Source organism: Drosophila suzukii, chromosome 2R (assembly GCF_043229965.1).
Source record: "Drosophila suzukii chromosome 2R, CBGP_Dsuzu_IsoJpt1.0, whole genome shotgun sequence".
In the NCBI taxonomy this organism is placed as follows: Eukaryota; Metazoa; Arthropoda; class Insecta; order Diptera; family Drosophilidae; genus Drosophila; species Drosophila suzukii.
The window spans coordinates 20,235,529-20,262,609 of record NC_092081.1 but is presented as its reverse complement, the minus strand read 5'-3'; the positions used below and the strand labels follow the sequence as shown (position 1 = coordinate 20,262,609).

General features: G+C 41.6%; 2 protein-coding genes across 4 annotated transcripts; both read left to right on the top strand.

Annotated features, from left to right (window-relative positions):
* The first annotated feature begins 18 nt into the window (after positions 1 to 18).
* Positions 19 to 2,379, top strand: fidipidine (coiled-coil domain-containing protein 93). The gene is made up of 7 exons (XM_017073636.4): positions 19 to 231; positions 287 to 495; positions 564 to 693; positions 750 to 1,049; positions 1,111 to 1,469; positions 1,528 to 1,641; positions 1,709 to 2,379. The coding sequence occupies exons 1-7, from the start codon at positions 148 to 150 to the stop codon at positions 2,295 to 2,297; spliced, it is 1,785 nt and encodes a 594-aa protein (XP_016929125.2). The 5' UTR covers positions 19 to 147; the 3' UTR covers positions 2,298 to 2,379.
* Positions 2,380 to 5,149: 2,770 nt separating this feature from the next.
* CngA (Cyclic nucleotide-gated ion channel subunit A) lies at positions 5,150 to 25,882 on the top strand. 3 transcript variants are annotated; one of them, XM_070994619.1, is made up of 10 exons: positions 5,150 to 5,406; positions 5,479 to 5,627; positions 9,844 to 10,033; positions 10,554 to 11,058; positions 19,135 to 19,386; positions 19,806 to 19,968; positions 21,224 to 21,763; positions 23,375 to 24,040; positions 24,463 to 24,613; positions 24,689 to 25,882. In XM_070994619.1, the coding sequence occupies exons 3-10, from the start codon at positions 9,933 to 9,935 to the stop codon at positions 24,837 to 24,839; spliced, it is 2,529 nt and encodes an 842-aa protein (XP_070850720.1). In that variant the 5' UTR covers positions 5,150 to 5,406; positions 5,479 to 5,627; positions 9,844 to 9,932; the 3' UTR covers positions 24,840 to 25,882. The 3 variants fall into 3 exon arrangements, with proteins under 3 accessions (XP_070850720.1, XP_036669484.2, XP_016930734.1); XM_036813589.3 differs by having other exon boundaries at positions 5,150 to 5,627; XM_017075245.4 differs by lacking the exons at positions 5,150 to 5,406; positions 5,479 to 5,627; positions 9,844 to 10,033; positions 10,554 to 11,058 and adding an exon at positions 17,422 to 17,680.
* Positions 25,883 to 27,081: the final 1,199 nt, after the last annotated feature.

Below are 27,081 nucleotides of genomic sequence, written 5' to 3'. Positions count from 1 at the left end.
CCGCAACGCGTGGGCGGGAAAATCCGGCATTTCAGCCAATGTTGTTGTTGACAATTTTTGTGTCGTTTGCCAATTTTTGTGTTTTCCCGAATTTACATGATAAGCAATAGCTTCCGGGCCTCCAGTAGCATGTAATTGTGATTGTTCATGGCTAACCGCGATGTATTCTCCAAGATCCTGCCGAATGTCAGGCTGGGCACTCGCTACGATGAGGATGGGCGTGAAGTTCAGGTGAGTCTAGCTTGTCTTACCGGGATTCTTTATACTAATTTGATTTACTTTATAGGTGGAGCGTCGCGAGGACTCGGATGCCACGGCCAAGGAGCAGGACACCTTCGACATCCTGGTGGCAGCGGGATATTACCGGGCCCGCATAAAGGGCCTCTCCGCCTTTGATAAAGTGGTGGGCGGAATGACCTGGTGCATCGAGTGCTGCGACTACGATGTGGACGTGGACCTGCTCTTCCACGAAAGTCTCTCCATAGGACAGAAGATGTGAGATATACATAATAATGTTGTACTTTATATAATATCATTTATCATACAATATCTTTAATATTCAGCGCTCTGGTGGAGAAGATCGTATCTGTTTTGATTGATATGAAGTGTCCACATAGCCTGGAACCCCATCAAGTGCAGGGTCTAGAGTTCCTAGCCATACATCCCGTCATCCAATGGTTGGTCAAGACCTCTGTGAGTAGTCCCCTTGGCTAGCAACATATAACAATTTATAGAAAATTCCTATTTAGGTGGAAAATCGAGCTGAGCGTGGCCAGCGCTTGAAGAGATTTGCCATTGGCCAGTTCCACAATCACTACCAGTACAAAAGCGATAAGGACAATCTCACTAAAATACGCCTGGCCTCCAAGAACATCAAGGCCATTCAGGAGCTCTACGGCCCCAGGAGACTGTACGAACGTCAGGAAGCTCCCGGAGATGATGACGTGTCCCGGGTGCGTCTTACTCTCCTGGAATATGGAGATCCAGGACCGATGTTCAAGACCAGCGCTGAGAGAAGGGCAGAGCTGGGTCCTGGAGAAGCAGAAGAGGTGGGTCTTAGCTTAATATATTCCATGTACATGCCACAAACAGATTCTTAATATTTCTCAGCTCGACTTGGAGGAGTATCTGCGCAGTTTATCCCTCGCAAAAGATGACCTAACGGGCACTCAGAAGCGAATTGATCTCGATCCTACCGCACGACACGAGCTGCAACAGCACTATGCTGAATTCAAGCTGGAAATGGAAACGGACACCCAAGAACTTAAGGCACAAAACCAACAGAAACGGCTGGAAGCGGCCAAAATTGCCCTGGAACACAAGGTTAGGCGTTACTGCAAGGATAATGAACAGCTGCAGGAGGTGGAAAAGGAGCAGGGCCAAAAGACCAAGGCAGTGGAGGAGCAATTGGACGCCCTAAATGCTGAGCTTAAAGCACACAAAGATACACGGGATAAGGCAGATCCAAAGTGGGTTTTAAATTGGAATAACATTATGAATAGCATTTAATTCATTGAATTTTGTAAGGCTCCTTGAAAAGGTACAAAGCTTGCTGCAACAACATGAAGAACTGAAGAAAAGCGAAGCGGAATTCAAGGAATCCTGTCGCACCGATTTGGCCAACCTACAACAGCAAATCGAGTAAGTCATAAGTATTTGCGCTCTGTTAAGATGCACTAAATATGAAATCATTATTATTTTTTTTCAGTGACCTGGAAGCATTTAGTGCCCAAGATGCGGAGGCCCAAGCCGCAGCCGTGGCTGGCGAAGAACAGCGTCTGAAGGAGCTGCGCCTGCAGTTGGCCAAGAGGAATCGTGGCATTGTGGCCATCGAACGAAAGCTGGACGCCATACCCGATCGCACAGAGCTGGCTCAGTACCAGCGACGCTTCCACGAACTGCACAACGAGATGAGCGGCAAGCACCTGGAAACCAAGCAATATTACACCCTGTACAACACTCTCAACGACAAGAAGCGCTACCTGGAAAAGGAGCTGGCCCTCCTGAACTCCATCTGCGAGGCCTACAACGAGGGCATGATGAGTCCGCACGGCCGCGAGGACTTCATCCGCCAGTTCGAGTCCATTGTGGACGGAGTGAAGAGCGCCCAGGACAAGGTGCGTCACAAGTACAACGAGGAGCGGATGCGGCGCGACGAGCTGAACGAGGAGCTGCAGTCTTTGCTGGAGCTGCAGCGCCAGTACGCCCTGGCCGTCAAGCAACTCACCCGGGAGTGCCAGCTCTGCGAGCAGCTGCAGCAGCAGCTAAGGTCAATTAGGAGCAGGACGCAGTCCTAGCCCGTTTTAACTATTGATTAACTACCACGAAACACTCTTTGCGAAGGCGTTAATAAATTATACCGCCCCAATTGTAATGCAATTATCCAGAAATGCAATCAAACTCTGTTATCCAAGGATTTTCCTCGAACGAATCGAGTGCGCACATCTGTCAAGCTTAACTTTATCCTTTCATTTTTCATATTTTCCCATACATATATTCGAGTATTTATGGAATTTCTGTCAATGCTGGGTCAGCAGTATATTTCCATAAAGCAGACGCTGATAAAGCTCTCCCACATGCACCCAGAAAAATTTGCATACCCGCATTGCCTGGCAGCTCACTTTATTCCATTCCATTTGGTGCTCTAATTAATATGCGGCTCGCTTAGCGGCATGCCGAGCAATCAGAGCCACTTCAGGATGCGGATCCCTGGGTCCTGGAACGGAGGACTGCAGCTGCTGCTTGCGGTTAATTAATGTCCTTGCACCTTAACATTGAGTTCAAGCTGAGCCATTGCAATTACATTTTATTGCGTGGCAATCAATTCCATTCAACAAGTGACATTGAGACGGGCAGAAAAGAAGGGAAAAAGAGAATTGTGGCCCACTTCCTGGCTTCAGCCTTCGGCCTCGGTCATTTGGCCAAGATAAATTTCCAGCGTATGACAAATATTTAAAGCGAGGGACCTCCGGAGAAGGTTAAACCGCAGTCCTTGGCAGACATCTCACAACTAACTTTATGGGAACTCTGCTCCCGACTGCGGATGTCTCCTCTTTCCCCTACCAAATCGCCCTTATCGAACTGAAAACACACCCATATAGAACCAGTCAGGCATTCCGCCCATCGATATAGTCGGTATAAATATGTGTAAAATGGGTGTCAGGAGGTCGTGGATCCCCGTCTCCAGATAAAAGCGAAAGCCAACACAAGGGCCCATATCCTCCCGCGTTTCCTCATTTGTATTTGCTTTGGCATTTCGCCCATCCAAACACAAAAGGTTGAATGGGTATGGCATCGAATGTGGATTGATTGGGGATGCGACAAAGGGGGCCACGCACATAAGCCTTGACAAAAGTCAATCAGCATATTTGCTCGATTGGAGGGAGCATGCCAAGCGGATAATCGATTCGCAATGTGTTTGAATAACAAATTACTGGAAATTGTGAATGCGAAAGTCATTGTGCCACAGGCCCCTGAACACGGAGTACTTTTCGGTGAAATTGAAGGGGATTAAAATGTATGCAGCTGTCAATGTCGCCGGGATTTCGATTTCCAGCATCTCCATTCTGACAGCCCCGGAATCCCGATGCCACTTGTTGGCCTCTGCCATCTTGTTTGGCGAGTGAACTTTTGTCTCGAACTCGAACTATTGAACTTTGGGCTCAAACAATGAACTGTCCTTTCTATTTGCCCCTTAAAGGCTGCGCAGCTTACAGTCGAATAAAATTTGAAAAGTTTTAATAAATGTTTAAAGTAGTCCTTGGAAATACCCAAAAGTTTATGATAAGTCTACATTCGTATGTTTTACAAATATGTTATCAATAAATATTAATTGTAACAGTTTTACAAACATTTTAATATTACGTTAAAAATTTAATAAATATTAGACAAGCTAGACCCGTTTCTTTAGATCTAGAGATAAATTAGGTGTTTTATAAAGAGGTCCTTTAAGAATGTCAAAGGACCTTAAAGAAGAGTTCAACAACGATGTATTAAATTAAAATGAACTTCATGTTTTTAAAACAAATCCCGGTTTCTTAGACCTTACGGTAATATCAAAGATACAACTATATCCTTATAGACGTCATTTATTCCTTTAAAATGTACCTAGAATTTTTTGAAAACAAATCCCATTTCTTAGGACCTCAGGACCTTTTTAATTTTACAATTTAATTTAAAAAATAAAAAATTGTTTATAAAAAGCAGAAGGCTTAAAAATAAATGTAAGATCTTTAAAGTGGCACAAAAATAAGTATTATAAAAGGCAAAGTACTCCGTTTTAGTCATTAGATCTTGAGATAGGATTTAAGAACGATTTTCATCGGATTTGAAAAATTAATTTTGCCTAAAACATTTTCCAAGTGTATTAAAACCAAAAGCAATAAACGTAGACAAGCACAGATGTTCGAGGAAAACTTATGCCCATTTCAGCTGAATAAGAGGGAGCAAACCAATGGGGCAAGCCTGACCATACAATGTTCTGGCCAAGTTTAATCTAATTTCTGTGGCATGTGAATAATCGTGCCGAATTAGTTGTGTTCGATTTGGTCCGATGTCAGTGCACCTTTTTGTCAACAAAGAAAGTTCCCTGGTCCAAGATGCTCCGGTTCCCCCTCCATCTGGATTTCCTCCGAGGACGAGGACAACATATGTGGCAGACAAGTTTAAATCAAGCCAGAACAAAAAACGAGTGCTGCATGCATTAATCAACTTCAGCAAATGAACCAAGTTGGCCCCGGGGCCGAAGCCCAAATGGCAGTTTGGAACCGAACCCACCAAGTGACCCTGACCCCAGGAGGACCCCCACTCCCTTTGAACTCTCGATTTGTCAATGTGTCAGATGATCAACCGAAACGAGCATTGATTTAATTAATTTATGTTATCCCCACGGGCCTGGCAACAGCCAAACTTTGGTAACTCTGGCCAGGATGCTAGGGATGTTGGGATGTTGGGATGCCGGGATTTCGGGATACCTTCTAGGAGACATGTTCAACAGGTTGGCCAGCTTCCGTTGGGCGTCGTGGTGAGAGCTTTTTGCGGGAAAAGCTCACCCGAACCGAACTCATGAATGAAAAGCAGTCGGATTTCGGCTTCATTTTCAGCTTCTGCTTCTGTTTTCAGTTTCCGGAGCTCTCATTGCGCCGCCAACCGGGCAAGCGAACGTACACGTCGCGGAACCCCATCCGTAGAGATCCCACAAAAAGGACCAAGAAACCTCGTCTCGAGTTCCCCAACGCGGTTCCATTCGAAAAAGGGCCAGCCTTCCACATTTCATTTGAATTTTAATTCCATAAAAAAGTGCACAAAAATATCATAATAGTAATAAAAAGAAAGGATATCGCAAATGTAAATGCCTCGCATTTCGTATCCCCGGCCGTGTGTCTGTTCTGTGTTCTGTTCAGTTCTGTGAGTTCGCGAGGCGTAAAAAATATTCAAATTTCATGTTGAAATTACTGCACGCATTCTTAAATAATCCAGTGGCAGCAGCACAAGTGTGCAGAAAGTAAGGAGACTCGACTCAAGAGGCGACGCCAAGCGTTTGCTAATAGGATTACGCAGCACCTTCGGCGCTGACAGAGTCCTGGATTATTAGGGGATCCAGAGAGTGAAGAACAGGAATCCTAAAGGTACAGCCAGCCAGCAAAACATCCTCTAATCACAGTCACTAAGCTAGACCAGACCACACGGCGTATGCGTGATTTGCAGGCCCATTTCGATATTGATATCGCCCTGGCTAATTGTTCGGCGAATTAATAACGAACTTGGTGCCATATTAATTGGCATCCGCTGGACGGGATGGCGGTTGGGGATTTGGGGGGCCTCTAGAGAAACAGTAAACTCCATAAATATCACATTTTATTTAACAAAGCCCGAATCCATTTGCGTTATTGCCTCTACGTGCACGAATGTTAATTGAAGTCACCTCAGCTTTTATGGCCTGGTGGCAGATACACCTGGCAGTTACCCCTTAACCCACTATAGCCCCCTCATGTTAACCCCCAATGGCACTTATCAGGCCAGCAAAACCACCAAAACAGATTAGATAAGTCGATGGCTGCGGAATGATTAGCGAACAAAGGGATGTGGATGCAAAAATAAATGTGGATGTGGCTCTGCTCTACAGGATGAACAGAAAGGAGAACACTTGTGTGCGGGAAATGAATATTCATAATGAGGCGCCAGTCACACATTTCCCGTCGAAGCATGAAAAGCAAATTACGCACAAAATAATTGACATTAGCATATTTTGTGCATCCCGTACATTAAGTGTATCCGTGTGCGCGTGTACATCCTGTTTTAGAACATTTCTTTTTAACTTTCTCCTCGCTTCTGTATAATGCCCATGCCCCCAATCGTTTTGATTGAACTTGAAATTCCCCTGGCCGCAGCCACATGGCGTATACGTGATGCGTCTGAGAGGATTAAACAGTGATAGCTGGCTAGCTAGATTGGCAAACAGAGGGTGAACTGCTGAACTGGTGAACTGGTGAACTGCTGAACTAAACACTAAGTGCTTTGGAGTGTGGGCGACGCTCTATATTGAATAAACATTTCTTTTTTTGAGTCCTCCACTCTGTGGGAAGTTCTAATTGATGCCCCCAGCTGACAGGCGGAAATGGACAGAGGGCCGCTGCGAAATTTGTTTTCAATATGGACATGTGTTTACTTATTTAGGACTCTCAGTCCTCGGTCCTTTGTACCCTCGTCTCCAGGCACTTGGACAATCATAATCCCCACCAAGGGAGAGGCGAGTGTAAGCGATTCCATGGGGCATAAACTTCACACGTTACCCAGCATCGCTTTACTCGCACCCCCATGGTGCCACTAAATCATTACAAATAAGACACATCCATGCAGAGGGAGAAATTTATTCGAATCGGATTTGGTTAGAGGCTAAAAAAGAGAGTTTCAATATTTTACGTGACATTTTTTGTAAGCGGTTATGGCTCTCCTATCCTATTGATAACTTTTAGTTAATCTTTTTTCTCTTATAGACAATAAAAATCAATAAATTATTTAGACCAACAAGAATATATATTTGTCATTTGATATTCAAATGAAACTTATTAAATATTTATGATTGTTTCTAACTAATCCTAACTTAAATACCGAGATTTCATTAACCATTTTTTATAAAAATGATTTAAGTAAATGGTTTAATAATAAAATATATATTAGTAAATATTCAAACTAATATTATTAAAATAAAAAAAAAAATTAATTACGAATATTTATAACTTATCTCGCTTTAAACAAATAAATGTCTTGACAAAATCCTTATAAAATCATTTAAATGCTTAAAAACCAATAACATAAAAATATATGTGATAGTCAATAAAATAAAAATATTAAAAAATATAATAAAATTAAATACCTTAGAAATTATTTATATTATTTTTTATAAACACTAGTAGTTTCTTCCTCTCTTCCGATTTAGAAATTTTCTTCCTTTTACCTTCCCTCTTATTTTTGGTAATAAAATTTCCACTCAATTTTTTTTGATTACAATTAACTTTGTTGCCAAGTGGGTGATGAATACATTGTAATGGCCTTTCAAATATTATATGCCCAAGTAATGTTTTTTTCCGTGTGCACACCAGGCAGGGGGCAGCATTTATGGCTCGTTAGCAATTCATTCCGCAGGGCATGAGATCGGGGAAATTATGCCAGAGGCAGAACGAAAAGTTTGTCTAATTTTGAAGTTGCTGCCAATGCGGTTGCGGTTGCCTTTGAGGTCCGTGGGTTAATTGCCTAGATATCCCGCTGCAGGATGGGCAATTCCTAGTCCATATCTTCTGGATTGGTTCGCCCAAAGGGCCGAGGTTAGATGCAAACATCCAAAGTGGCTTGCCAGAAGAGCCACATTTTATCAAAGTCAATGCTTATCTGCACGAAAAATGTTTGCAGGTGAAGTTGATAAATGGATTTACTTTGATTTTATAGCGAAAAATCGATGCTGTTAGGGGGAGCCAGTACTTGTGCTATTTGAATCCCGCGCATAGAGCCAAAAACCGAGACAATGGACCAAGCGGGGCGGTCAAAGAACCGACAGAACCCCCCTCCGCCTCCGCCTCCGCCTCTGACTCATCGAAGGATGCCATTTCGCCTGGCCAAAAACCAAAATTGCACTTCAAATTGAATGCTTGGCTGGAGGAGCGTGCAACCCAAAGATAATCTATGACATAAAATCACGCGACAGTAAACGCTGCTTAAGCCAGACAAAGGGAAAGGACAAAGGATCAGCTGCAGCTTGTGTTTTCCTTTGCCGGGGAATGTGTATCCCGATGTAGATACCTTCTTTTTGTGGCATCCACTCGACTGGAAATTACATAAAAAATCTCGCATTGGCGCTTCGTTTTTGCGCTCGTTTTGATTATCAGCCATTGCATTTGCATTCCCATTTCCATTTCCATTTTCAGGGCCCCAAAACCCCCCGGTTCGATTTCCTTTTTTCGTGAGTCACAGCTGCATTTTATCCAGATCTGTTGAAATTTTCGCTCATCTGGCAGCTTGTATTTATCATTTGCGCATCATTAGCTCGCGTCTAAACGGAATTATTTATTTGCCTCCGTTTGCCGAGTGGGAACTGGGAACTTTCCCCAGTTGGACAGCTGCTGCTGTCTCCAGAATCCCCAGAACTCCTCAATTAACACCAGCTCGAGTGCAAAAAGTTCTGCACTAAGGATTTTCCCTTGAATTTCTGGGAATTTTCTGTGAGTTTTTCCAGTTGAACAAAGAAATTCCATAAGTAAAATGTCTGCTTTTGCTGGCATTTAGTGAAACTATTAAAAGTGGGGGGTTTTCAAAGTAACAGAAGTCTTTACTTACTCTTCGGATTTATGTAGACAACATATTTAAACGTTTGCTTGAGCTGTTTATAATAGTTTTTAATGTCTAATACCAATTTTGGTTTACCATTCCAAACATTTTTCCAAGCAATTAATGTTTTAATTCACAAGCAGCTTCGTTTACTATTTACTACGAGCTTTTATATATTTTTTATTGGGGCATTAATTTATCAACTTTTAAACCGAAGCAGGTTAGAAAACATTTGTTATAATAAAACAAGGCCACTGGAAATATGAACTCCTCATTTTAACAACTTTTTCTACGAAAAGCAAACTAAAATTCGTTTTAATTTTATACAAAAGCCTTTCAAATTGAGAGCCCTTCCTGAGCAAACTCTATAAAAAGTGCATCAGAAGGGCTACAGTTTACCAGGAACTTTCATATGCATGACACAAAAATTACCTTGAACACATTAAATTGAAGACCCAGGTAGTGCCTTAATCATTTACCAACATCATTAAATGCTTTTCTGATTACCTGCCGAGAAAGTTTTATTGTCCAAAGAGTTTTCCCTGCATCCTTCCATATCGTCTCCCTGGTTTTCCCACTTTTCCTACTTTTCCACATGAGCTACAAACAGATGGGGCTCCCTAGGAAAATTTCTGTTGCCTACCTCGAGGGGCAATTTAAAAATTTCAACCACAGACTGTTTCGTAAGCCAACAATTTTGCATTTAATTGCTTAATTACTGCAGCACAGCAGACATCCCAGAGGCACAACCCCTGACCCCTGAACCACACCTCCCCCCTCCGCGCTGCCATTTATGTTTGCGCCCCTCCAAGTGTTTTATGACCGAGCAGAGAGGAGCATTTATGACTGCTCCGGATGCCCGGAGGAGCAGCCCAGGGGCGTGGGCGTTTGGCGGGGGGCGTGGCCGGGACCACAATTGCCGCCAAGTGGGCGTTTAGGCCCTGGGGCCACAAACAACTTAAGTCCTGTGCAGGAGATGAATGCAAAAGTCTAAGTCCTTCGTCCTTCGTCTGTTCGTTCCAGACTCCGACTCCCCGCCCGCTGCTCATCATGGTGACGGGCTCGTGCCTTGCGTAGCTGCACTCCATCCAACGTCCAGCCATCGCCCAGCTATGTGGACCTACATGATGGCTGCCGCCCGCGGAGATCGGGTCAACACGATGATGTCCACCCGGCGACGACCCGAAACCGAGTCCCCAAAATACGGCTACAAGTAAGTTAAGAACATTTTGAAGACTATTTATATTAATGATATAAATTCACACCTACTCAATATAGACTTTATAAAGTATATCTATCTATAGAGTATATCTTTGATAGGTATTCTTTCATTTAAAACATTATTATTTATGTTTTATTGGGGACTGGCCTTCACTACTATCTTAAAATGAAGTAAAATGGAAGTAATTGCATATAGTTACTAACAAGCCTATTCAAAATAAAATAGATTATATTATATCTGAATATATATTATTACAGATTTTTAGAACAAGAGAGTTTTACAACAAAAGATTAGTCAAAAATGGATCACTTAACATTACTCTAAAATCAAATACTCAAGATAAAATAGTTGATATCTGATTTAAAGCATATTAAAATATATTATTTAAGTGCATCGTTACATTTCCTTGTTATTTTCCATTTATAACTAAGCCCCATTTAAAGTAAAGCTTAAAATGTATAATATCAAATACTTACCCATCTTCATTCACCACCAAACCAATCCCCACCAGCCTCTCCACCCGTCCCATGTACCGCACCACCCGATTCGTGGGCCCCGCCTCCTCGGCGCCCGCCCAGCTGCAGCTGCCCTGCGGATCCCATCAGGCGGCGGTGGGCGTGGCACCTCCGCCGCTGGAGGAGATTAGTGGCGGCCTGTTCGCCCCCTTCGCGCCCACGGCGACGATAACGGTGGAGCAGGCGGCCACCTCGATTCCAATGGCGGTGGACGGCGAGGTGCACCACCTCCATTATCCACGTCGCAGTTGGCAACGCAAATATCGCCAGGGGAATCACCGCCAGCCGGGCGGAGAGGCCGAGTACGACGATGAGGACGAGGATGACGAGGACGAGGATGAGGATGACGAGGATGAGGAGGATGAGGACGGGTTCGGAGCTGCCGTGGGCGAGGATAACCCGGAGGAGGCGATTGCGCGGGCTGACCAGCAGCAGAAGCAGCACCACCAGCCAAATGCCAGCGATTCCAGTTATGTGGAAAATGGCAGGAAGCTGATACAGGTGAGTGGCTTAAAAGTAGCTATTGAAATACTTATTAGATGGGTAGGTCTGGTAAATTTAGAAAATCGCTTCCACCCACCCTTGAGACCTCTTAATTATTAAAGGAAAGAGGGTTAGCCTAGTGATGTAGACCAAGATCTTAAATGCTCTATGTATAGGGTCGGAGTATTTAATATTTATTGGTTAAAGATGATTCTGTAGTTTGCAGAACTAAAACTAACTAACATAGTAGTACCTACGAAGCCTTTGACTATGTCTTTTTAAGGGAATATATGAAATATAAATATACTATATTATTTTATTTTCTGCTGTTGAATACGATATGTTCGAATGGATTCGGAGTAACATCCTTTACTACCTCGATTTTGTGCAGTAGTTAAGTGACTGTTATTTATTTCTGGATTATACATTATTAAATATTTATATATTAAGGTTTTTTCCCATTCTTATCTCAATAAATACAAATCGATTTGCATTCATGGCCAATGCGGCGTATGCGTAATTTGATAGCACTTGCAGATAAACGCTGGCTGATAAACGATGGCCAATAATCCTCGTTCAATAACCGATACATTATGCTCCTGCTCCAGTGCCATTCCAGTTGTAATGCCATTCTGTCCCTGGCCACAATTCAATTATGTGGAAATGAAATTAAGTAATTGCTCTAATTGATTGACGCCTCGCCCTCGGGAGGCGGAATTGGCCCAGTTTTCCGAGTTTTCCGAGCTGCGGGCCCTGGGAACGGAACTCCGCATTGTCTGCATAACTCCCCGCAGACTTTCAGCTCCAGACTAATGCAAATGAACTGGGCGAACCTTCATAAACTTGACCTTGCCGTAAATCGCGTTTTAATTACTTCCTCTATTGTCACGTAGCCGAGGCATCGCCCCAAGTCGCCTGCTCCTCAGTATCCCCTCTATAAGCCCCTGGGCCACCCAGTTGAATGCCATTTTTGGCTACCCGCAGAAATTTTTATTAGCACGTGTCAATCGACTTAAAAAACCGAAAAGAGAAAGACAAAAAAGGCCATGTGGTGCTTTGTTTAGAGGGTGGTGTTGGGTTTGTAGTATGGGTCTATTGCTAAAACGATTTTGAATACTTGGACAAAGAAAATGTGTTAACAGAGTTGAAGGTGATAAGAGTTTAATGGTTCAGATGGACTGCTGGAGACATGAACCTTCATTAAAGCGAATTTCATTGCTTTTTTAATTTGCATAACCTTTTTGTATCCTTATTATTTTCGTTACCTTGTTAGAGATTGCTAATTTATACATTTTCTAATAGTTCCTAATGCGTAGAATCCCCCTAAAATCCATTCCCTTATCATTAAATTACTTACTATCCATTAAATTACTATTTTAAGAGGAATCTTTTTTATCTATCTGACCTTATTTTTAGTGATATTGTATTACTCTTTTAATGATTTAGTGGTATAGTTTCCACATCCTTTAAATAAACATAAGAAACTTTGTTTTTCAAATGAATTTAAGAACTCTTAATTTATCTAAGTGCGAGCGATCCTATTTAGATACTAACAGTTTATTTAGAACCATAATAACGAGAAATATTTGGACACATTTAGTCATAACCTAAGGACATCAAATCAACAGATAACAGACTGTCAGAACTAAATAAAAACGGAAGTATTAGTAGTTTTATGCAAATTCCAAATGGGCATTTTCATGTTCTAATTTGAAATGCAAAGCTTTTGGAGAAACACCCACTTCGGCTGGTGTCCCTTGACTTCCGTATCTTTAATCTCCAACTTGCCGCATCTCGCCTTTCGAATCAACCCACTTAAGTTTGCTGCATTTTTCGTTTCCTCTGCAGTCCCCACCAGCAAGCTGGAGATCTCTCATGTCCTGTCCAGGATAATTGCATTACTTAGGTTTCCCTATTAAATGGAAGAGCGGGGCAAACCAGACTTCTTCCGACCCGCAGGGCTATAAATAAGTGAGTGTGTATTTTGGTTGGGGGAGTTGGTTGTCTGGTCCTCCATCGACAGTTGGCCAGCTGGAGGATATGGCCAGGATATCGGGACAGAGGGGCAGCGGAGCCGAGGGCGACAACCAATTTGATAGATAAGAGACTCGAGTTCCTTTCGCCTCCGCTCAAAGTGAATGAAACCGAGGGCAAAAAAAACCAGCAACACAAAACTGTTTCAATGTCATTTCATAAATGGCAGCAGCAATACCAATACCAGACCGAAAGAAAAACGCAATGAAATAAATACAAATGAAAATGAAAAGCCCTCAAAGCCCCCACCGCTGGATCCTCGCTTCCCGGACTTTTCCACTTTCGTTCCATGCCCGCATATTGTATACGATATAGTTGTGGTTGTTTTCCCCGTTGTCGTCCAAATATTGGCTTGGTCGGTTGTTGTTAATGCTTTTGAGGTGTGTTCCGAGTGTTTGTCCAGCAGCAGCAGCAGCAGCACAAAAAACAGCCAAACAGGCTAAGGAAACCCCAAACTGCTGGCTTTGTGGTTATATAAACGTCCATTACTCAAAATTGGGAAACCACGAGATGGGGCGATGGGGAGATGGGCCAAACAGGCAAAACTTTATAGAATTGGCATTGAAAATATGACAAGTCTCGTGCCAATCCGAAATAGTCACTAGTCCTCGAGTTGAACAGCCCCGACAACAGCGATGTGTATCCTTGTCAGCTGGTCCGTACAGTCATTCAGTCATCCAGTCATGCCATTAAACCGATTAATGAACTCTATTTGCCCGGCCATACCTGCGTGCGTACACTGGGCGAAAAAGTTGAAGGAGGGGGAAGTTTGGGATTATCAAAAAAATCACATAAAATAAAATATTATGTGGGAGTTTGTCAATACTATATTCTTAACTTCGATTTTCATCCCTAAATTATGATAAATTAAACAGAATTTTGATGACAGTCTTAAAATAAATACTTTTTAATATGGCCTTTAAAATATCTATGTATATTATACTGAATAAAAAGACTACACTTAATTCTTTAAAATTTTGGGAATGATATTTCGATATACTAAAAGCCATTACTTTCCCATAAAAAATTCTGCTAAAAAGTAAAAATGTTTTGACCTTTAGAAATATATTGTTAGGAAATTAAAAAACTTTATAACAGATTTCATAAACAAGTAGTACTTTTGGAAAGTAAACATAAATACTTCCTAATATGGACTTTGAAATATAATATTCTGGTAACACTTAATTGACCTTTTTTGAAAATGTATTTTGTTAGGGAAATAAATAACTGTTTTGAGGTCATATTAGCTTTGAAATATTATAATCTGCTCTTTTTAAGCCACACTTAATACTTTTTAAGGGACATGGAAATAATTATATTCTTTTAAAACATACTTTTATTATGGAAATAAAATCTGCATAATCGAGCTGATATTACTTTTTTAATATGATGATCTCCTAATTTTTTGTCATACTAAATTATGCCCACTTTTTTTCTCCCAGTGTCGATGTTTTCTCGATTGTCTTTGCCACAATGTAGTTGTTTCTGTGCAATTTGAGAAGGCGGCAGGACACTCAACACGATGATGATGGCCATCGGAGAAGGTGGGTGGGGGACGGGGAAGTTAGGGAGAAAGTGATAGGGAGCTGGAGAAAGGGGCGGCGGAGAAAGGAGCGAGAGCAAACAGCGAAAGTGCGGTCTGTCTGCGGACATTCCGCTTAGTCAAATTTTTTGCGCCATCGACAGTTACGAAAAAAACGCGTTCGCAGGCGGCAGCTTAGCTCGCAGACCGAGTTACTTTGCAATAAATAAAATTACTGGAAACAAAAAACAAAAAATACTAAGCAGAAACAATGCTGAACTTGTCAACTAATGCGTTCGGTAAACAATCGAAAACAGGGCTTAAAAATCGAGGCGGCAATAACAAACAAAAAACAGTGGCAACTGGATTTCCATGTTGATGAGGGTCTCTCTCCTGGATTCCCAGCTAACTTTTAAAGGAAAAACCCAACAATCAGGACATTGGATTAAATGAAGCAGGAGGGGGATATACTTGTAGTCAGTTTATTAAACGCCCTCCGATAAACACCCAGCTTACGGTCATCCTCATTCAATTCGCGCCGCAATTTGCATAATTTCCCACGTTCCCATCGAAATCACAATCAATATAAATCTATCAATAGTAGGAAGAGTGATAAAGTGCACGGGTTTTCCGAAAACAAAGGGGTTAGCCTACGAAAACATCAAGTGATAAGCTATCAAATTGCTGTTATTCATCCCATCATCTATGGAATTTCACCGGAAACTGCTCTTTAATTCCTTGCTTTTGTTCATTAGAAATTACACTAATGACAGGACTTAAGAGTCATTGTGAAAGAACAATGTGCAGATTTATTATGTCATAAAAAAGCCATCAGAAATTCTATATCATAAGCCAACAACCCTTAAGTGATAAATGATAGAGTTTATGGAAAGAAAGGGGGGTATAATAACTATCTATGGGTTCTTAAAAATGTATTCCTTAAAGAACGTATACTAATTCCTAGAGATTAATGGCAGAAATAAGAAGTCGTTGGGAAAGAGCAAGGTGCTAATTTCTTAAATCATTGAGAACCCCTCAAAAAATTAGATATTATAAGGCTTTATCAGGAAGAGGAAGTATCATAACTTCCTATAGATTCTGAAAAATATATTCTTCATTTTTAAAGTATCCCAAGTAATAGTATTCATAAATAACTAAGCTCCAATTATCACCTATTGAATTTCCACCAAAAATACCTCCTAAGCGATTCCGAATATCATCCTACCCTTCAATAAACTTCAGTTTACAACTCCTTCAGTTTGATTTCCTCAATTACAGGTCAGCTATTTCGTTTCTAACTCGATTTTCATGCTATAACGCCTTGGCTAAGTCATGTTTTTATGGGGCGAGCATAAAATGCCCACGCATGCCATAAACGGCGATATAAAAACGCTTGATTTGCTTAGCATAAAGTTACCTGGCAGGTGTAAAAGAGGGGGATTGGGCGGGTGTTTGGGCGATTTCGACCTAACGGACTCGCAATTATGGAAATTTATTGTGAGTTCCACGCCGCCTGTGCGATATGAATGCCAATCAGGGCGTCGGACCGGTGATAATGATAATGCTGGGTCAGTGCTTCGATTTCGATGCCAGTTTCAAGTAAGGCCAATGGTAAAATAAATAAACCAAAAGCCACTCGAATTTTGTGCATAACCTTGCATTTGGCGAATTTCTGGGTAGTGATGAGCTCATTGAAAATCGGAACGGGAATGGGAAAACTGATCTAACGCACCGGCTATCCGTCAAATGAATTGCAATTAATTTATTCACTAGCTTCTCGACATTAACCCCCGGCTGCCTTTCAGCCTAATTGGAACCGCGTTGGCCGGGCCAATTAAAAAGCATTTAGACTAGAACGACAAACGCCGGCCGGTATCATCAATCTTGTCGATTTACTGCGAACCAACTATATAGATATCTTCTGGACGCTGAAGGACCAAAGTCGCTGGAGACTTCAACTTCATCCGAGGCGTCGGTGGTGCAAGTTAATTAATTAAAACGCGGCAGCGCGATGAGTGGCGATGCAAATTAAGAAAATTGCAAAACAGCATTCCGAATTGACAACAGCAGCTAGCAAACAAGCCACTCGGTTTTTACTATTGTGCGGTACAGTCGAGCCTCTGGAACACGAACTTTTGTTTGTTGGATTTTTGGTTACTTTATATTAATTAAAAATTCCTTAACAATTATTAGGAATTATTTTATTTACTAACTTACTTCCAATTCAAGAAAATATGTTTATAGTATTTCGAAAATGTCGAAAATATATCACACTGCCCTTTTCCTAAAATCCATTTAAGCAATCTTTTAAAATAATAGATGTGATTTTGATTCGCTTCAATATTTTATTAAGAAAGAGGAAAATCTATTAATAATATTATATAAAGTAGTATAAAATACTAAAAATAATATTTGAAAAAGAAGAGGCGCTTGAAACTATAGGCCTTCGGCCCCATTAATAACATTACATTGATATATTAGATAAAATATGAATGTTATAAAAAATGTTTCCATCATATTGTATTTTTAGTAACGTAATCAAAATCCATCGTACAAATATTATTGATATGTTACTTTTAATATCTTAAATATCGTTAACATATTAATAAAAGAATCAAAGCTTTTGATTAGGTTATTCCTGATGTTATCGACAGAGATCTTAGAAATGGTACAATACGAATTCGTGTTACGGAGGCTCCACTGTGGTTTATTGTGTATGGATGTCGTGGTTTTGGTCAGTGGCGACTGCGCTGCCGGCGTCGCTGCCTCGCCTTGGCCAAGTCGAGTCAAGTCAAGTGTTTTGGCGGCAGTTATCAGTGCGAACGGTTCGAGCAGTTTGAAAAGTCCGCTCGACGCAACGGAGCGCATGCGCGCAGCTGTTGACCAAAAACTAACCGTTATTGCCGCCGTTATTGTTATTGCCGCAGCCCAAAATCGGAAGTTCTAAGGTGCCAGAGTGAAAGGGAAGACAAAAGAGAGAGAGAGAGAGAGAGGAGACACTCGATTTGTATGCGACATTTCAAAGTCAAAACCATGGTGCAGTCGCTGGATATATCCGCCATAACGGGACAGCAAACAGATGCGGTAAATCCACCTACACACACTCACACCCACACATATGCACTGTATGTATTATGCGGCCTTCGAGGCTACTTACACACACACACACGCACCCACAGCGGGGGGCGTGGCATTGCATTGTCATTTGCCATTTGCCATTGCCATTGGCCGCCCAACGAGGCGTATGCGTCATATTTTCAGCGCGCGGGGGCTTCCCCTTTTTCCCCTTTTTTTCTCGAACTAAAGATGGCTTAATGGATTAACCGCTGCCGGCAACTGATAAGCGTTTATTAGACTGTCAAGCACACGCCTTTAATGCGCACAAAATGGGTGGGAGACTGGAACTAGAAAGATCTCAAAAAGGATAATAGTGGGTACATGGTTACAGTCCTGGGTGGTTTTTATTATGTGTTCTTGGATTTCTAGATTCTAAAACCTTTTTTATAACCATTAATTTTATAAATCTATTTACGTATTGTTTTATTAATGGTAAAATTAGTTATCATTAATTAATTTTCAATTTATCTCAAGATATTTCGACTTCCAGTGAGTGTTTGAATAACTAGCGGGGCTTAAAAATTAATATAAATAATGTTAGTATTGTAGATTGCTAAAATATTTTAAAAGGCACGTTACTAATGAACATAAAATTTGTACATACGTTCAAGAATCTTAGGGAAGTTCATATCAAATAATGAATCAACTACAAGAAGTTTTGTCTTCTAGACTTTCTCTCGAAAACTTTTAAAAACGCCATTTTATTATTATAGTTTATTATAATATTTGTATATTTAGTGAGTTTGCAATTAATATTTTAAACGTTACAAAACCCACAGGAGTCTTTAAATAAAACCAGTTAAATACCCCTTCCTAATTTGTGACTTCAATAACATTTAATATAGTACCTTCTCTCTATGATAAGCACTAAGCTAATTGTTCAGCGTTTCTTTAAATCCTTTCCAAATAGCATGAAATCTTTACTTTATTAGGTTTTCAGTTGGCTTCAAAGGCTATTCCCAAAGCTGTCTAGCAATTGGACGCGTCATTCCGTTGGCAGACATAACAAACTTTAAGTACCAAACTTGGATGCTGACCAACTTTTAATGTGGTAAGAAGGAGAAGAACCAGAAAAAAGAGATACCCATAACCCGAGCACTAAAACGCTTCAATTAGTGAACATTCGGCGAAACTTTTCGCTAAACTTATGTCAGAACGTCCCCCTCCTGAACCCTTTCGATTACACGGAGAGAAAAAGAAATAAATATGTATATAACAAATATGTAAATACAATACGTTGAGCTATATAATTTTATAAACAGATCTATATAAAGTTTTAAAGCACCATCCAACAACTAAGTAGAACTAGTTTCTTAAGTAAAATTAATATTAATTATTTTCAAAATGCCTAAGAACACAGTTCTTTTTAATATATAAAACCTGAAATTTCCTAATTTTCTGCAATATTTCTCTCTGTGTAGGAGCAAAGTAAACGGAGCAAACCTTCGGCTTTGAGACGCACCCTGCAAGCTCTGCGCCAGCGTCTCACTAAAAGGAATCGCCCCAAACCGCCCGACTGGTTCCTCGAGAAGTTCTCCAATACCACGAACACGGACAAGATTGGCAAGGGTTGTCCGGCGATGGAGGACGCGGCCCTCTCCAGCGAGATTCGGGGCTCCAGTGTGCTGTGCAACCGACTGTCCGTGGATCCCACCCTCCAGTCCCATTACAGGGTAAGTGAACTTCTGCACAAACAAAAACTTGATACTCCCCGTTAATTGACTTGTCATTAATGAAGTGTTATTGATATAAATGAGCAATAACATAAGTAAGTCATTAGCTAAGGTGCCTTGCTTAAATGTTTATTAATTGTAATACCATTTAATAACGATTGTAATTACCACCAACAGCATTTTTAGCATCTTCAAAATGTTATTCTCAAAAGACATCTCCTATCCAAAAAACAAATTTCCTTTTATCAACAACAATTCACAAAGTAAATTAACACAGATATCTTAAAGGAAATTTAAAAATCTCTAATGTTTAGAAAACCCCCTAAAATAATCCTATAAGTATGCAGCGATTTTAGTGGTTACCTATCCCTACACATTTGTAATTGCTAATGATATCTGTTTTTAATATATCTTTGCAGTGGCTGGCAATCGTTTCGCTGGCGGTGCTCTACAATATCATCTTCGTGGTGGGACGGGCGGTCTTCTGGGAGATCAACAAGAGTGCTCCAGCCGTGTGGTACACACTGGACTACCTGTGCGACTTCATCTATCTGCTGGATACGCTCGTCCACATGCACGAGGGTGAGCCACATCCAGATCTGCTATATTTCAGTCCCAGACCCTGTCCCACTGCCCTGCCCCATTCCCCGATGTGGGTTACAGATTTGAGATTTACCTATGCAAATGAGACCCGCACTAAGCCGCCTTCAGACAATGGCAAGCGATGGCTGACGACAAAGCCATTTGGCACGCAGGCGAATCCCATTTCTGCCCCCGAGTCCACATATCCACATATCCACATATCCACATCTCCACACATATGCGAATGCGAGTCCTGTGAGCTCTGGATTGTGGGTGTGGTTGAGTTGCCAAATGCAGGGGATAAGCCAACCTTGACATTTTGTACAATAGCAACAAACGTTCTAGTACCCCTTAGTATGGTGTGGAGTATGGTATCCTTCATCTCGGGATTTATTACATTACGGAACAAACAGTTTAGTTGTCTTCAAATTTTAATGGTTATGACAAACCAACTCGGTTAAACTAAAATCAATACTAACAACTCACTATTTTATCATGACAGAACATCTCTAACTTTAAGGGAACTTTGCTCTGCACGAATTGAACTATTTAGTATCTATCAAAACACTTTAGAATACATTAAAGTAAAATAATACATTTTTAATATTTTAATCAGCTAGGCAAAGAAAAGTCTTATCTGTGAGTTTAAATTTGGTCTTAAAGCCGATGTTAATTATATGAAATCTATTTTTTAATTATTCATTATTTTTATACTAATGAGTATTAAACTTTTAAACCAATGAATTGGTTCCTTAAAAATGCTGATAATAAAATATAAAATATTTGTAATCTGGACCTATCTTACTTTTCACCAGTAAATTTGTTTTTTAAAAGAAGTTGATATTATGAAATTTATTATTAATGCATCTATATTATCTATATAGGAACAATTTTTACCAGTAAATGTTGAAGTTGATAATATTGAAAATATTTTTATTTAATCTGTAAACTCCATGCTAGGTTTCTAACCAGTAACCCTCATATATTATAAAATAATGATTGACAGACAGCATATTTTTTGTAAGGCGTGCCATTCCTGACATCCCAGGGTACCTCCTTCTATTCAAATAGTTAAAAATCCCAAGAACCATAAAAAAACTGTCGCCTGTGGCGCAAGCAAAAGGCACGACTGAGACAAAGGCAGAGTCACCACCCGGAGCAAATCTCTAGGTCACCTCACCGCCACATCCACAGGCACATCCATAGTTACAGCCATAAAACTAAACCGCATTGTTTCCGCTCTCATGCTTCGCAGGATTTCTGGACCAGGGGCTCCTTGTGCGAGATGCCTTCCGGCTGCGGAGGAACTACTTCCACACCAAGGGCTGGTACCTGGACGTGCTCTCGATGCTGCCCACGGATCTGGCCTACATCTGGTGGCCGCCGGAGACCTGCTCCAGCCTGTACCTGCCGTGTCCCGTGATAGTGCGTCTCAACCGGCTGCTCCGGATCAATCGGCTGTGGGAGTGGTTCGACCGGACGGAGACGGCCACCGGATATCCGAATGCCTTCCGCATCTGCAAAGTGGTGCTGGCCATCCTGGTGCTGATCCACTGGAATGCCTGCATGTACTTCGCCATCAGCTATGAGATTGGATTCAGCTCCGACTCCTGGGTGTACAATCTGAATGGCACGCGAAACAACACACTCCAGAGGCAGTACATCTATAGTTTCTACTGGTCCACGCTGACATTGACCACCATTGGAGAGACTCCGACGCCGGAGAACGATGTGGAGTATCTGTTCGTGGTGGCCGACTTCCTGGCCGGCGTCCTCATCTTCGCCACCATTGTGGGTGAGTGGGTCAGTGGGTCAGCGGTAACAGCGGGTTCGGCGGGGTCAGAGGTTCAGCATTCAGAGGGTGACAACCTAGAAAATCCTTTTTGGGGTCCTATGTTTGCGCTTGTTTACGCAAATATTTCGTCTGATCGTTTAATTGGTTCCAGAGTGACATCTGTGACATCAATGGGTATTAATTTACAGCCACGCACGTCAGGGACCCACACGTACACCCCGAACACGCCCCCGACCCACATTATTCATTACGCCTTCAGTTCTGTTCGGTCCTATTCTATGCCATTTTGTTTTGTTTTGTCGGGTTGATTTGTTGCCCTCGCCCCCGACAACCCATCACTTCCATTTTTTTTGGCTTGGCAAACGTGCCTTTTTATCATTTTTGTCGTTCTCCTTATCGTTGCCATTACTGTTCCCAAATGGGTGGTGTTGGTAGGGAGCTGGGAGCTAGGAACCAGGCGCATTCCCGCATTCCCAGCAGCTGCCAGACTCCCCAGATCCCATCATTCCATGTCCTCATCCTCGTTCTGCAAACAAATTTACTTACTGTGATGAATGCCAAGTTCGTTTGGACAGGACAATTTGACGGGCACACTCGGAAAAATGGCAAAATAATAACAGGGATTCTGCCAGGAAATCCCCAAAGATAAAGGCTAAAGAAGCTCCACGAAATTGCATGCAAAAATATAGTTATTTCAAACCCATGTTCTCGGTGTGTGAAAAAATTCCTCAAAACCATTTACCCTAGCCACAGGTACCCTTCATTTTATAAATATTGATATTTGTTTTTCATAAATTTGATCTCTAATGTATTCAATATAATAATCACTATAAATGTACTAGACTAGTACTGATGTACTCACTAGATAAACCCGATTAAACTATTATTAATTAGCCATATATTGACGTATCCATTTTTTTCATCAATTATAATCGAACCATATATAAGAATTTGAAACTTGCCCGATATTACCGTTTCGACCATTATAAATTAACCAGATATTACCGTTATAACCACATAGAAAGGACATACTTTATTTTGCAAATGTTGCTTTCATATTTAAGTTCCTTAACAATTTAATTAACATTTTATTGTATAGGATTTTTTGTAATGTACCAGACGTTCATAAAAAATAAGTAATACTACGTAAAACTGTTTAGAACAGTCAATTTTGTTTATTTTTAATAGCTGTCGTATGTTACCCATCATCATTTACAGTACACTATATATTGCAAAGATAAATATGACTCGGTACCAGTTTTTGATGTCTACACTCTTGGGTTTTTTCTTAACTTAAATTTGTTCGCAAGGGAACCACAAGTTTGGGATCTATTTTTTGCGAGTGCCCCGAGGCCATTTTGCCATTTCACCAGGATGGGGATGTGTGTGTGTTTGACTCTGGCACCGGAAGTGCCGCCATTAGCCGCCTTTGTGCCACGTTATCCGCACGCCGGAAAACATAAGTATGAGTGCCATGGAACACTGCCAGCTTGGGTTTCATTGTGTCCGGGATCGGGAGTGGGAGTGGGTGGGCGAACCGGTTATGAAATGGCCAAGATGAATTGCCACCCGTTCATTAACTAAGTTTCCTCCGATTTCCCTCATCCCCAGGTAACATTGGCTCCATGATCTCCAACATGAATGTGGCCCGCGTGGAGTTCCAGAATCGCATGGATGGGGTCAAGCAGTACATGGCCTTCCGGCGGGTGGGTCACGAACTGGAGGCCCGGGTGATACGGTGGTTCGCCTACACCTGGTCGCAGAGTGGAGCTCTGGACGAGGAGCGGGTGCTGGCCGCCCTGCCGGACAAGCTGAAGGCGGAGATAGCCATCCAGGTGCACATGGACACGCTGAAGCAGGTGCGGATCTTCCACGACACGGAGCCGGGTCTCCTGGAGGCCCTGGTCCTCAAGCTCAAGCTGCAGGTCTTCAGTCCGGGTGATTATATCTGCCGGAAGGGCGATGTCGGCAAGGAGATGTATATCGTGAAGCGGGGCAAGCTCTCCGTGGTCGGAGATGATGGCATCACCGTCCTGGCCACTCTGGGAGCAGGATCTGTATTCGGCGAGGTGTCCGTCCTGGAGATCGCGGGCAATCGGACGGGCAACCGGCGAACGGCCAATGTGAGATCCCTGGGCTACTCGGATCTCTTCTGCCTGGCGAAGAGGGATCTGTGGGAGACCCTGTCTGATTATCCCGAGGCCAGGTCCACGCTCACCCAGCGGGGATGCCAGCTGCTGCGTAAGGATGGTCTGTTGGATGAGCAGATATTCGCCGGTGAGTTATTCATGTTATTCATGGAAATTACGCATACGTCATGTGGACCAAGTGGACCAATTTGGTTGCTATTAGTTCATGCCTTTTATTTTTTTGTTCATAATTTATTGCCATTAATGATTCACCTCTCTTGATACATTTGAATAAATATAAATCTGTCAACTCTTAATGAATCATGATTTATTTATTATTTTAAAATTATACATCAGATAACTTTTAGTCACATTTTAAACAATTGGCTTTTTGGAATCATCAACAAGTACCTTTCATATATTAATTTCATATTCATATCATAAGAACAAATTAAGTAATACAATAGAAGTATAGTACATTTTGAAATCGTATAAGTACCCTTAAGGAATTCATTTTGAAAGCCAAGAATTGGTATATAATAAATGAACGATATCTGATACCACTTCCAGATTCCCAAAGGGTTCACGATAGCATCGAGGGCGGCATTGAAAAGCTGGAGCTCTCGGTGGAGAACCTCAACATGCGGCTGGCCCGTCTTTTGGCGGAGTACACGGCCAGTCAGGCCAAGATCAAGCAGCGCCTGGCCAAGCTGGAGATGAAGTGAGTATCCTGGCAGGGCGTGCCCCGGAAAGGATATGTAATACCAGAACCCCCTTTCCTTAAACCCCCTTTCAGCGGCGGCCCTGGCACGTGGCGCCTGGAGTGTGAGCCACAAACGCGGGCTCGCAGCGGACGCCTCTATTCGCTGCAGCCCAAGCGGCGCCCACGTTCGCGACCCGACGCGACTGCCAAAAGCGGCGATGCTGCCAAGCAGAACACGCTCTAAGTCCCCGGAAAACCCGCTGGAAAAGACCCATCTCCAACCCCCCCCAACCCTCATATCTCCACGGAACCGAGGCCGGAAAATAGTGATAAATGCATTAAACTTGCAGGAGTTCTCTGCGCGGGGAGATAACCCCTTTGGCCCGCAGCCAACTGTTATTTTGGGCTGCACAGTGGGTAAATCAATTTTTAATTTTTACAATTAGTTCGTAGAGGAAATAAGAGGGGGCAGAGGTCGGGGGGTGATGAAGAGCTGTTTGTTGCAAACTTTATAAATTTGTAAAATGATTCAAAACTGAATGTGCCTCAAAGTGTGTGCGTGTGTAGAGCTAGGTTAAGAGGCAGCAGAGACCCATCTAGTTAACCCACTACGATCCAGTGTACATAATTTAAGCATAGTCCAATTTTACACGTGAACAGCAAATGTTCGTCTAGGCTAGGATGATTTTACACACACACCGAACGATCCCCGGATTAATTGCACCAAAATCAAATCAAACCGATCAGATACAGATACATACTATACTTATAAAGAACAAGAAAGAAGGCTATAGTCGAAAGCCTCGACTATCAGATACCCGTTACTCTGCTAAAGGGAGTGCGAGGGAGATGGAGATATGCATGCAGCAAATCGGCTGTTTCCGAGATGGCACACTTCATTCGCTTATAACTTTTAAGTTAATGGTCCGATTTCAAGAATTTTTGGCATGTAGATGGGTATTGATAATCAGAACAAAATCTAAATTTTGACCAGTAACGGGTATAAAAAGAACCAAGAACCGCGGGACTTTGCTGAATTACTTATGGGGGGTATGAATGGGTGTGTTGTGGTGCGGTGCACACAAATCGAATTCAAAGAAAGCAAATGTTAACAACCAAGCTTCCAAAGCTTCCAAACCAAAATGCAAAAACAAACAAAGTCAAGAAACAAAATGGTAAACAAATGAAATGTATTTTTATATTAGTCCTAGACATTGAGTGTACGATGTATTGTCTATGTGTAAGTACGGCTAAAGCTACAGAATAAACGAGAATCGAGTAAAATTACACGCAGCACTTATGTCAGCGAAAACGTATCCGGCGCAAGTGTTTTTCACCCGGCGGGTAAATGCAAATCGCCCACAGCGTTCACTCCAAAGGATTCTGTTCCAAGACTCTCTTTACTGGCTCTAATGACATCTTCGAGGGCGTAGACAAAAAAGTACAGAAAAAATATATATAATGGTGAAAGGGGAGGAAAACGGAGAAAGCAGCAACAAAAAAGTCAATAAATGCAGACGCATTGAGGAAAATGACAGCGACACGCGTTGGCTTTTTAGGTGCGACTTTCTTTGTGCGTACAACGCGGCGTATGAGCAATACCAATGCCACAGCTAAAAAGGTAAAATGGGGTAGTGGGAGTCTAACATGCCCGGGAGGGGGATTCTACACAGAAAAGTAAGTAAAATAATCATATGATTTTTTAATGTTTTATACTAAAACTTATTTATAATACCTTTAATTGTATAAAAGGTTTAAATATTTGGAAAAGAATACATGTTTTTTTTTTTTTGTTATGTATGTATATGCTAAGTTTATATTACTAGAGGTCCCAAAAGTATTAGAAAGTATTACTATATGGATTTATAATCAATGGTATTACAACACTTTCTTATAAAACTAATATTCAACCAAAAGTTTAAAATAATCGATACTAAAAAAGAGTTTTAAAGTTTTCAGCACTTTAAATTCCAAAGTTTTAAGTTTAATATGTTTATCGAAATACTTACAGACCACCAACCAAATAAAAACTCTTTTTTTAACACTGAAACGAATAAATAATACCTAAAGGCATACACAAAATAAATAATATTTAAAAAATAGATAATACCTACTGGGTTCAGTTCATCCGATTATAATCCACTATCAAGTTCTCCACAATATAATTTTCTCTCTGTGTATTAGCCCCACGGATCCATGTGGAGCCATGTGGAACCCCAAAACGGTCGCATCATGCCGTAAGTGCAGTAAAAAATCAATTTTGACAAAATGTTGAAAAACACACTCAAAGACTTAAAAAAAATTGGGGGGAAGTTGGGCCTCTTGAAAATCACTTGGGCGTTGGGTGTTAGGGGGGCGTGGCACGTGAACGGAACCGATTGTGGTGAAGAGGCCGCGGGGCGTTGGAGAATGACTGACAATAAAATGTTGACGCAGCCAAAGAGCATTATGGATACAGGGTGCTCGCAGGCGATTGGATTAAGTCG